Raw genomic sequence first — 12,833 nt, forward strand, 5'->3', positions numbered from 1 at the left:
CAAGGCTGAGTACAAGGGGAGAATGATGTCCCGGGATTTGCTTGAGAAGCATCTATGGATGCAAGCCAGCGTTTTGGTCGCTTTACTAAATAACCCACAATGACTAAGTTCTCAAACAAGCTCACCTCTCATTCAGGAATTAAAACAAGGCGCCACAGTTTTGAAGGCGCTCAGCTCTGCCTCAATGGCAACTGCTTGGTGCTGAACACTTTTTAAACCCTGACTCTCATTTAGCTGCCTGAATGGGAACTACACTCTTCTCAAGATCTGGCCCCAGTTGTCTAAAGTCAGAATAAAACTGCTTGTCTAGAGCTTTTTTGACATCTGCATACACTAGACTTAATGATGTGTAGGTGACATAAATTAACACAGGATTGCATGGTAATGAATGGGGGTTTGTGAAAGGGTTAGAATGACTGACTGGAGTAGGGAAAGAGAGAAAGTGAGTTCTGGTCTTGCTGAAGTCTTTAATACTTCTGTAGTACTAGGATTCCGCTCATGTTTTTAAACCATTCTCCTTCCACAGTGCCATGCTGCCCTTTCAGTAGTTTAACTGTTGCTCACCAAGGCTTTTAACTCATTTTTATTCTAAAAGCTAGTTTGGAAATTATAAAATATTGAAAATTTATCCTTATAAATCCAAAGCAGAGTTGATCTTAAGCCACAAATTACACGTAGACCCAAATTTCCTCAATGTTTGGAAGTTCGAGAGTTGAGGTTTCTGATTTTGCCCAGTGCAGTATTAACTGCTAGCTATAAGGCTGGCTATAATACATACTCTGTCAAGCTCTAGTCATTGTATCCAGTTTCAGTTCAGGCCTTTCTCTACAGCTCTGTCTATGGTTGAAAAATCCAATTAACCACCATTCAGAGTCCTTAACATATATACAAGACACCATGTATCAACACATCAAACCAGCACGGACATTTGGTACATCATTTGGACTGTTCCAGCTCTAAGCATGATTAACCACTGTGTGGCCTCCACCATGTCAGCCTCCTCTAGTGCTGCATTAGGACAGATTGCATGTGTGGCATTGTCTCTGCTACAGTGAAACTGGTCCTCCCAATGCAATCCCAGAATGTTCCTTTTCCTCTCCTTCCCCCAATCATGTTACAGTTTGAAGTGTTGGATCTATTGGCTGTAAACCTGGCTGCATGCACCCCAGATCAGTCTTGACTGGCTTCAGCTCTGCTGAGCCTGCCCACATCTTCCTGCATGGGAACCTCAGCAAAGGTAGCACTGAGCCAACCTCAGGTATTCTAGCCTCAAACCTCCATCTGGAGCAGGCCTGAAAGCAGATGAGACAGTACTTGGCTTCCCTGATTCTCCATCTTATATCAACAGAACAGTAAAGAATGACTAAGAAGTCTAGAGGAAAAAACCAGCTTTAATAGAACATTGAGAAAAATAACTCTTCTGGGTTTTTTCTTATATTTGCTTCCTCCCTTTTAGGGATTTGCCTGAAAATTAAGAACAAAATCAGCTGTTGGTTAGTGCAAAAAAATCCATGCTGGATTGGAAGGGATGCACCTTCCATGCTGGATTGCACCTTGATAGGGTTGGTCACCATTTGCTAGCTGACAGCTTAGTAGCATTTCCCATAACTCTGAGTTCTGAAAGAGAGAATATGACAAGGTAATTCATTAACAGATCCACAGCAAGACTGCCTCCATACTGCATCTTCTATATCCCTTGAAAAAGTCACCTACCTCTTCAGAATGGTCAGCCACCCATTTGACTGCCTCCTGCCCCTAGTTTTCTGATAAGTCCTCTGGTGGTTCTCTGGCAGTAGACCGAGGGGAACGGATAAGAGAAACTGACTGGATCACATGGCGAGGTCTGGAGAAATGGTCTTTTGCTGAACATGAGCCATTCCTGCTGCTGGAAGCTAAAGGGAAACACAAAGAAGAAATAAAACATTAGTTCTGCTTCAAATCAAAATACAGAAAACTAAACCTAGAAATATATTGAAAAGATGAACAAACAGAAAGTTCATTCCCTTACCTCTGACCACTGCCATATACAGAGGGTGGTGCTCACTACGATGCACATCAGGCCTCCAGGCTCACTGGTGGTCTAGTAGCTGGTGATCAGGAAGCTGTTGACTCTGTCACAGTATCAACAAATGGAAGTGTGCAGCAGGGTATAGCTCATACCACTCGCAATGCATGCCTTGTTCCTCATGTAGGACATAGCCATTGAAGTATTTGAAGCAAGCAATGGATTAATCCCAGAACGTGAACTACTGCAAATTGCTTTTATTATAAATGATAGGTTATATGCACTTGTTATGTCAGGTACTGTGGGATAGACGAAAGAATTGACAGTTTCTGTGATACTGGCAGTGAGTACTAAAGGACTGTGCAGTAACTGGAGTTACTGTGTAGCAGCACAGTCGAACGGCTTTTTCATGATCTGACTGAGAAGTAGTGATGTACTGTGCAAAAGCACTGCATCGTGCTTCCTACCATGTGACGATACTGTGCAGTAGTAATGAGCTACTGTGCAGTTAGTGTCTTGCGTAGACTGCTTGTGTGAAGCAGGACACCTACGTAGGCACTTCTCCACACCATTACACTAGAGTGACGGACTCTAGTCAGTTTCTGTTCTTGAGTTTAATGGGATAGGATAGTAACCAAGCTTGCTTACTTTGGCTTGATAAGGATGCAAAGATATGGTTCAGTTTTTCCAGTCTGAAACACTACAGCAGTGATTTTCAACTAAGGTGCCAGGGTTCCACGAAATCACGAATTGAGTAGACCCCTAGTTATAGGTGAAATTCACTTTGCTCTCTGCCCAAGTAAAGAGTCATTGACTGACTAGTCCCACCTATATTCCTACTTCCAACTGCCACTAGAAAAGTTTGTGCAGCACCATTCAGTGGCAAACAAACCCTGTGCTTGTTTCTTTTCATCCTCTCGGTCCCTGGAAAGCAGAATCAAAATGATCTTATTGCAGTCTGGATCCCTTATGCTCATAAGGATAGGAAGAACAGGATTGGGCCCTATGTGGAATAAGAGGAATTGCAACTCAAACAAAATTCTATTATTGTTTGTAATCCTCTGTACAGGAGCAACTGCAATAAGAAAGGTAAGATCACAAAACATACAACAGCAAAACATGGAACCTGCAAAGAATAAACTAATCCAGGCTACAATTGCTAAGTTACCTTTTGGCTCCTCTAATTTTTCATTCAACCTTTCTTTGCATGATAGCTTTTCAATTGGTTTAATTATGTTTTCTTCTGTAGAGAAGGGAGATGAAAGAAAAGGGTGAAAAGACAGGCCTTTTAGAACAGTGAGATGAAGAACTGTTTAGGTAACTTAGAAACAGGGAAAGTATCTGAAAGCAAAGCAAGTCAGAGTGAATGAACAGTATCCTTACTGATATAATAGGTTTGCTAAAGTAACAAATGCTGCTAACTTAACTTACTATCAGTTTTTTAATTAGGGGAAGAAAAATGTAATTTACTATCAAAATGCTCACAGGAAATATAGTAAACTTCACTATTGCAAACGCTGCTTATAGCAAACCCCTGCTTTTAGCAATCCCAGCTACAAAACTGTTTTTCATTTATGATGCAGTGAAGTAACTAACAGTATTACAGCAGACACCTCCAGTTAATAAACTTTTCCCTACTTCCTTGGAGATTTGTTATAGCAAGACTGTGCTGTATAATATCAGCTGCAGGGCTGACTGGACCTAAACCTGTCATTCTGTCTGAAGAGTGTGTTTCATAATTATTGAACAGTTAGTTCCTGTATTAGGGTCATACTGGGCACATTTACAAGACACTAACTGCACAATAGCCTAATAACACTGTGCAGTAGTGTGCTGGGCAAAAACCATGCTAATACACTACTGCTCAGTAGTGTCAGGCTACTGCACAGTAAACATCACTAAAAACTCATGCTCCAGCATTACTGCACAATAGCGCAAATTACTACGCACTGATTTAGTACTTGGTTACCCAAGTACTAAACTTAATGTGCAGTTACTATGGTGCATTAACGAACATGTAGATGTGCCCACTGAGGGAGAAAAAAAATTCAAAGTGAGAAGCTTAACTGATAAAAGGACTAAACTATAAAAGGACAACAGCAGTTTTACACCAAGACAGCTTGAAAACCCAAGTATAGCTGCTGTTTCTGTTTGCCTTGTCCCCTTCTCCCTCACCCTTCTCTGCCCACCAGCGTAAGTGCTTAACAATCCTATTTTATTCCATCTTGCTTAAATATTTTTCTCTCCATTGCTGTTGTGTGACAGACCAACACACAACTTGTAGGAAACGTACAAACTATAAAGAGGAAAGAGTGGAAATAACTATCAGGTGCTATCAGACACACAAACAGTGTATCTAGACATGCACTTTACTGCAAAGTAGATTAGCTGCACAGTAAAGTGTCGCCATCCAAACATGCACCGGTATTAGGGTGCAGTAAACTAATTAACTCTGCCATAAGATAGTAATGTCAGGGAAACACATGTATAGATGCACGTGTAGATTAAATCCATTTGTAGGTGGTGACTGTGGGCGTAAATTACTCCCAGTCAGCCCAGTCAGCTGGGGCCCTGCTCTGCCCCAGCTCAAACTGCTGCTGTCCAGGGTGCATGTGTAGGCACTGCACCTAGGAGCAGTTTACTCCAGCTTAAACTGCTCCAGAGTTTATTGCTTCACACTAATTGAATATGTAGATACACCCAAAGTAAACACACCGAAAAGAAATACAATTTTTTCCTTTATACCTTTACAGATGCACTAAGCAGAAATAAACTGTTCCACTGAAGTGGGATTTTTAATTTCACTATGGGCACATCTACATGAAATTTACCGTGCAGTTGACCAATTAACTGTGCAGTAAACACATTACTGCCTACACATGCGTCCCTGTTAGGAGTAGCAAAACTAATATATTGCAGCAGGGTAGGACTTGTGAATACAAGTAGTATTTACAGGTCCTAACCTCCTGCAGAGCTTTTTCATGCCCAGCAGCACATATGTAGACAATGAGTTGGCTGGCTGGGGCAAGACGGTACTTCAGTGCAGAGGCTGCCTGCCAGCTAGCTCCACACTGAAGCACCCTCGTGACCCAGCCAGCCCCTCTGCGGCACACTGAAACTGGTCAACGTAGCCCTGGGCTGGCATGCTGACCCCCCCTGGATCCCCTGTCAGGCGGGACTGCTGCAACCCAGCTCAATATGCTCCCAATGCCCCAGGGCTTATTGCGCCGCAGTTTATTGCTGCACATTAATGGCTTGTGTAAGATGTACCCTGGGCACTTATACATGTGCTTCAGGGGCGGGGGGTTAGCACTTTAATAAAAGCGGCTGTTGGAGCTGCTCTAATTAAAGCGCTGCCACAACTCCTGCGTTGGTGTCCCCGCACTTAAAAATGGTGGTGTGGGTGCTTGAACTAAAGCTTGTCAAACATTTAATGAGCTTTATTTAGTTCAAGCACCCCAATGCCATTTTTAAGCATGGGGATGTTGATACAGGGGACAAGAGGCTGCTGGAGTGTGGCAACTGCCACTGTCCAGCAGACTCAATTAACTGCGTCTGCTCTGACATGCTGGAATTCTATTTTACTTGTTAGCATTACATTTTATATACTGTAGTACATCTTTTTGTAGTTCATTCGAAACAAAATTACTTGATTTCATGTCATGTTGTCATAACCTAAAACTATGAGCTTATCTGACATCATAAGCCAAGACAATCAGGCTGGTCACTATTAGGACAAGCAAGTTCATGTGTGCAAGAAACTACACTTAAAGAACAGTACAGACATTTTAGGACCTGAAGTTTAGCTGATCAAATCAGTATAGCTCTGTTAAGTCAATGGAGCTACACTGACTTACCCCAGCTGAGAAATCGGTCTTAGGTTGTCCTATTGTGATCTCCTTCCACAGCTGGATTACAAAGATGAGCAGTTAGGAGGTTCTGATCTTTGCTCCTGACTAACTTGCTATGAAATCCCAGGCAAATCAAAAGATACATTAATCCAATGAGCACCTTTACTGAAGAAAGCTGGAAAACTCAAATACTAGGCACTATTCATTCTGTGTAAAGGTAGGAGGCTCTTAATGTTTGAGAAGTGTATTGGAGATTCTTATGCAGAAAACACTGTTTAAGTGTTATACATTATTTTTATTATAGGACCTTGTAGCCATAATCTCCCTCCATGCATCCAAGGATAGCTGGTCTTTTACATAATATTCCAGGGTCAGGTTGGGCAAGTTGTAATGAGGTCAAAGTACTTGCATGAATTAAAACAGTAAGTTAATGGGTCTGAGAGGATTAAAATCAAAGATTTTCCTGACAGAGATTTATAATTAGAGTTAGCTTGTATATTTCTTTACACCTTTCAAGAAGAATAGTTACCTCCTAAAGAAGTATATTTTAAGAGTACAGGTATTATAGAGTGAAACTGCTAAAGCAGAAGACTGTACCTAACTTAACTTATTGTAAGAAGAATTAGCATAACATGATGTACTTATGATTAATGTTTAATTGCTCTCTTCATGAATTACCTGCATTGTTTCTGCTGAAAGACACACCCCCTCCAATAGATCCTAGTGGTTTGGGAAGTAATGGATTGTTCCAGGTTCCATGAGATCCTTCTTTATTGGTGGATACTAAGGAGACGTTCTTAGGGTTTACACCTTAGAAAATACATTATTTTACACAGAGTGAATATCAGCTTCAAGGAATAGGTTATAAAGTAGTTAACATCTAGAGACTCGAACACTCCTTTACAGAATGTTAAACATGTTTAACCTTTAAAATGAATCACAAATAACTGAAACTTGTTTTACTGTAAATTAAAGAGCAATGTCAACTGCTTTGATCAGGTTACATAAGCAAACCCTGAAGAAGTCCAGCATATAGAGAACTGTAACGATCAAGTGTTCACCAGTGTTATGATATGTAATAGCTACACAGACTACATAGATCTTATCCTTGTATACAATACAGTAAGAATGTGCTAACATAATTAATATGGGCTACTACAAAAACTGAGTGAAAGTCAAAGGATCAGAAATGAGAGATGTTTTTATGGAAATCAAGTGATTATTAGTAATATATGTAGTTAAATTATATGCTACCAAGCACAGCAATACCTTGATGAAGTATAACACTGTTAAGTAAAGTTACACCCAGCAAGGTGGTACATCAAATATTATTTTTCATCCCTAGGAAGGCTAAACAGGTATTTCTTCAAAGGAAAAATTTAGAACTAGAATGGGGAAGTCCCAGTTAGTTCAGCATGATGGGTACACTGAAAGAGTTAGATAAGATTAAACATCATGAAAGCAGCTCCTGATTTATTTGCACAAAAGTTAATACAATAAATGCATGGATGTCCAGAGTGTAGGACTAGAAAAAATATTAAGAACATACAAAGTACCATACTAGGTCAGACCAGCATTTCATGTAGACCAGCATCCCGTCTCTGACAGCAAAAGAAGTGGTTGCTATACAGCGAGAGCATTGAACTGAATATCTCTAGAATGATCTATTGCCTAATTCAATACCTTTTGTGGCACCCACGATTATTGGTTTAGAGATGCCAGAGGAAGCATCTCCAACTATTCTGGTCAAATAGTATGAATAGTGCTAAATAGTATTTAAAAAATAACCCTGAGGTGGTGCTAATATTTTCTTACATGATGCAATCAACTACCCTTTGAATGAAGGGATAAATTCTTCATATCAACAATATGGCTGTGAACAACAGAATCTTTAGAAAAGTGGTTGGAAAAGCTAAGAAATGAAGAGTGCTTCATATCTTAGTTATTTGTAAGCAAAGAATCATTTTGTAAAAAACCTGAGTCTTGAAGTTGCTGCCTGATATTAAGAAACTGATTCACCTTTGTCCCCCAAGAGGCGAATTCATTAGGAAGACAGAAAGTATATGTTGTCCAAAGTGTATGACTGAATGACTTTTCTGGTAACCAAGAACTCCTTTTCAGGGCAACTAAGTATGTATGTGTGTGCGTATGTGTGCGCGTATGCGCGCGCGCATGTGTATGGATTGCAATAACAGTCTTAATACAGTCATAGTTCCTGTTTTAACACACTGGAGTAGTGAGGAAGAGATAGTGTGACATCAAGGAGATGATGGTGATGATTATAATAGAGTAATTTAAAATAACTGCTTATATATAAATATTTTCCCTTTCTATTCTTCCTCATGACAATTTAAAAAGCTAAAGAATTTTCATGTTAATTGTCAGAAGAAAATTTCCAGCATTAAATTGAGCTTTTTCTAGACTTAAGTGGGAGCAAAACAGTGATTTCAGGGGACAAATACTAAGTTGTCGTCACATCTGAATCCCAGATAAAGCAAAAATCATTCTCTGAGATTAAGTTGGTACAAGGGTGATTTTGAGAGGCAGCCTATGAATTAGAGGGAGTGGTGCAGGTCAGTGAGGATACTGTGACTCCACGCTAACTGAGACTGTCAATGGCTCTCTACAGAGGAAAGATAATAGTGGTTATTTCAGAAGCCATTGTGAGATCAATACTCAAGAAACTGTCAGCATTCAGCGTCAACCTGACTAGATATCAACAGTTTCTAGAGACTTCTAATTTCTTTAAACTTGGTCACAATTTATAGATGAGGGGATTTGAAGAAAATGGACTAGTTAACAGATTGTCCATTGGCAAGAAAAGATGAAGATGAAATGTCTGTGCTTATTTGGGTCTGTCATCAGGTTTGGACACTGGTGATCACAAGCAGGTGCATGGAGTGAACTGCCACAGCACGCAAATGGTGCTAGGAGCTCCCCTCCTCCATTCAGCCTGGCTCATCTCTGGGGTTTCTCAGCACTGCATGCCCAAAGAACTGGAATGGTGTTAGAATCCAACTCTGAAAACTTAGTTTAGTTCAGACCTATCCAACTTCTGCATGACACTTTCCCTGGAACACCCGAGTGCTGCTGCGCTCTCTCCCCCTCTACTACAGTGGCAGGCAACCCTCGCTGCATCACACCAGATCCTGCGAAACTTATTTCCCTCATCCCTGTGGGCTGCAGCTACAGCTCCCCTACAACTGGAGGGTGGAAGGGGAGCCTGGAGACCCAAACAACAGCAGCAGGAGATTGAGGGAGGGAGCAGTGCTAGACTAGAAGCCCAGGGGCCATGGGTTAGCCTCTCAGGGACTGGATGTGACCTACAGGCTGCCAGTTTAACAGCCCTGGCTTAATTGATGAAAAGTAATATTATCTAAACTAAAGACATGCTATCACTTACAGACACTTTACAAACTTGTATGATATAAACATTCTTCCCCTTACCAGGAAAATACCTTGCTTGTCTCAGGTAGTATTGTTTTGCTGATGTATTAGATATTCCAGAATCATTTCTCATCAGAACCGTGTTTTCCCCTCCTGACTGGATACAACATGAGGCCTTTGGCTCTGGCACACTGAAAGTCAAGATATCCAGATAACTTTATGCTTGGAAGGATAGAAATTTATACTAGCAATGACTGAGGGAACCTGATTCTACTCCAATGGAAATAAATGGCAACATTATCTGACTTAAGTGGGAGCCGGATCAAAGCACGTATGACAAAAACACATCCAGCTACACTTCAAGAGTTGCCAGCACAATGTACCTGGGGACCTGCAAATGCTTGAATTGTATCTCTGAAGCCCAACAGATACAAACAGGTTGCTAGTGACAAAACAAGTGTGACACGCAAATATCTACTGACTACGTAAAATAAATTGGAAATGGGTATGTTTTTACAAGAATGGGAGGAATACTCTAGATGAAGCCTAACTAGCCCCAAGCAGTGGTACTGTTACATTGCAAGAGCTCTCCTCATAGACTCATTATATACCATATTTCACCCAATAAAACACATGAAATAATGAAGACGTGATCCCAAAATATACTCATTTGGGATGAAATCCTGCAGTGGTTCCATGGAGGAGCCATATTATTGCCTTGCACTGATGCAACTCTACAGAAATTAGTAAGGCTGGTACCAGTGTACATAAAGAAGAGACTGTGATTCTACCAATATTTTCACTGTATTCAACCACAAGCTACATTTCAGGTGTCAAACACACACAGGGAGGGTCCAGACAAGTGTGAACGTGCCTCTTGCAGTGTTTCAAACTCCCCCAAGCTGCCAGACAGTCCCTGGCACTGCGCAGCACCCTGCTGAGCCATGCTGCACTTGCATAATGCATGCAGCAGTGGCAGCACAGGTTCCAAGTGGTTGGGGCCAAGGCCCACTGCCCTGTGGGGTGGCCTGTGCCATGAGGCCCTGAGCTCCCCAGTTGCTCCTGCTGCTGCTGGTAAGCTGTGGGTGGTGCAGGATGCTGGAGCCAGGCGGGGGAGTGATTTGGGGGTGGGGGAGAGGAGCTGAGCAGGGGACCAATCAGGAGGCTGGAGCTGAGCAGGGGAATCGCCAAATCCTTTCCAGCTTCCTGCTCGTTCCTCGGCTCATCTCCAGCCTCACGTCTCCAGCCTCCTGCTTGTTCCCCTACTCATCTCCAGCCTCCCAAAGCTCATCTGAGCAGGGGAATGAGCAGGAGGCTGGCAATGAGTAGAAGAATGAGGGGGGTCTGGAGATGAGTAGGGGAGCCAGTGGGGGTGGGAGAGAGCCCTGGGACCTGGGGAGGGCTGGGACCCTGTAGGCAGGGCAATCCATATCCTGTGGGAGGCAGGGGACCCACCCTTCCTATACAGTCCCCTCCCACACAGTCCCCCCACACCTACCACGTCCCCCCACATGCCTCCACAACCACCCTCACTCCTCCCCCCTGCAAACCCCTCATCCCCCCATCACAGACCCACCATATTATATGCAGGGATAGCTCCCCCTGCCCCTGCTGGTGCCCCAGTCATGACCCACAACCCGTCAGCCCTGCCAGAGGCAGCCTCCAGCCCCCTGCAAGTCCCATTTATTGCACAAGCTCCAGGAGGAAAGAGTGAGCCTGAGCCTGAGCCAAGCCATGGCTGACAGAGCCTCAGGCCCTGCCGTTCCCCCTCTCCCTCCCCCTCTGGACAGGGCTGGGGGTTTCCTGCCCTTTCTGCAATCAGCTCTTGCAGGCTGGAACTCAGCCAGCCTACAGAGCTCTTTGCAAAAGTGAGAAATCTGTGGGTTTCTCTGATTAAAATGGGAAATCCATGCTTTTCTCTGCGTTTCCATGGGAAATGGAAAAATCTGGATCCCTTGTGATAAGGAAACCAAAAGCAAACATCAAAACATACAGATATTTAGGATTTATTTTGTTAAGATGATAGAGACACTGGTAGGCTTCCAAATTGTTTTAACATTTTAAATACAGCAATAAAACACTGCTCATCTGATCTCTCTCTCTCTCTTATGTTCTAGTTGTGGAAGAACATGGATTTGGGGGTATTTTAAAATGAATTTTGGATGCTACTTCAGCAGTCCATTTGGCGTAAGGGGTAGTGTCCCCAGATACCAATTGCCCAGGCCCCAGAAGCTCCTGTCTATTTGTATTTTCCAGTTAACATGTCCAGAAGCTCCTGAGGGCAAGTAGCCCTGATGTCGGAGATGTGTACGGAAGGATGGGGGCATGTGCCTCCTCTGAGAGTGAGTGCTTCGGCTGGTAGGGGACACGGAAAGTGCTCATGCCCCCCCTGAAGTTGGCTCCATGCTGCTGGGACTCCCTCCCACCCCCCCACCAATTGCTGGCTGGTCACTGAGCTCCCCACTCCCCGCTCATGCCCCACTGGTGACCCCCAGACTTGGGAGACACCAGTTGCCCATACCTGAGCTGCTGGCCAGAGCAGGTTTTTATACAGCACCTGTGCTAGCCCCAGGCTCTAGCTCCGCTGGCAATCGTTTCATTTCAGTGGTGTTTCAGCCCATTTCAGTGCCCAAAACACCGAATCTGAGGAAGGCTCTGAAAAACCTCTAAAATGAAACCAAACCATCTGAAATGTTTTGGATGTTTTGAGGCTGGGCTTGCAGGGAAACAGAAACTAAGAAGAGGGAGAGGAAAGAGGGGTGGAAGGAGTGCTCCGATATTGACATCTGTAGCTGGCCAGTGTCTGCAATCTGTCCATGAGGTCCCTTTTAATCCCAGTGCTCTGGGGGAGGGATAGCAGCCTGCTGTCATCCCATGCACAGATCTGGGGGCCGGAGTCTGGCACAGACCCGCAGCCCTCCTGGAGGGTGTGGGCCTCCAGATCTGCATGTGGGATGACAGCATGCTACCACTGCCGGCTGGAGCCAGCACCAGCAGCCAAGTCTGTTTAACACAGCCCATGCCAAGCACAGCCAGAGGAGCTGTGGGGAGAAGCCTCCTTGGCTCCCCTGCCCAGCCCCTTCCCCCACCTGGCCCCAGCCTAGGGGCAGCAGGGATCGCCCCCCCCACCACCCAGCACCTGCATGGCAGCTGCCCCATGGCACAGGTGCAACATGGCTCAGATACATGCTCTTTGGGAGCTGGGGCCACTGGGGCTGAGCAGTGCTGGGCTCCAACTGACAGGTGGAGCTGTCCCAGCTCCCAGACAGTGCACAGTGCCCTGTCTAGCCATACTGCACCCGCACCATAAGACAGGTGCCAAACGGGGGGGGGGGGATACCCACGGCCCCCACCTCCCACTGCCCCACGCTGTATGGGGGGGCTCTGCCACAAGACCTCAGAGGCCCTGATCCCCACTGCTGGAGCCGGTGAATTCAGGGGTGTTTTTTGGGGGGGAGGTTTAAGTGCCAGGAGTAGGCTGGGGCCAGGCGGGGGATGGGGCCGAACAGGGCAGCCATGGGGGCTTCCATGGGAGAGACACAGGCACAGCCAGAGGAATCCCATCCCCACCCCTCCCCCTGGCTGTGCCC

General features: G+C 44.4%; 1 protein-coding gene across 3 annotated transcripts in view; it reads right to left on the reverse strand.

Annotated features, from left to right (window-relative positions):
* Positions 1 to 12,833, reverse strand: part of MAK (male germ cell associated kinase) — a 44,736-nt gene that overhangs the window by 7,953 nt on the left and 23,950 nt on the right. Inside the window, exons 11-13 of one of the 3 annotated variants that reach the window (XM_019543183.1) lie at positions 9,304 to 9,434; positions 6,535 to 6,666; positions 3,174 to 3,248 (exon numbers count right to left, since the gene is read on the reverse strand). In XM_019543183.1, the coding sequence (XP_019398728.1) occupies positions 3,174 to 3,248; positions 6,535 to 6,666; positions 9,304 to 9,434 (338 nt within the window). The remainder of the gene's footprint in view (positions 1 to 3,173; positions 3,249 to 6,534; positions 6,667 to 9,303; positions 9,435 to 12,833) is intronic. The other 2 variants (XM_019543192.1, XM_019543201.1) reach the window with 2 other exon arrangements.

Source organism: Crocodylus porosus, unplaced genomic scaffold, assembly GCF_001723895.1.
Source record: "Crocodylus porosus isolate Cpor-Errol unplaced genomic scaffold, CroPor_comp1, whole genome shotgun sequence".
Classification (NCBI taxonomy): Eukaryota; Metazoa; Chordata; order Crocodylia; family Crocodylidae; genus Crocodylus; species Crocodylus porosus.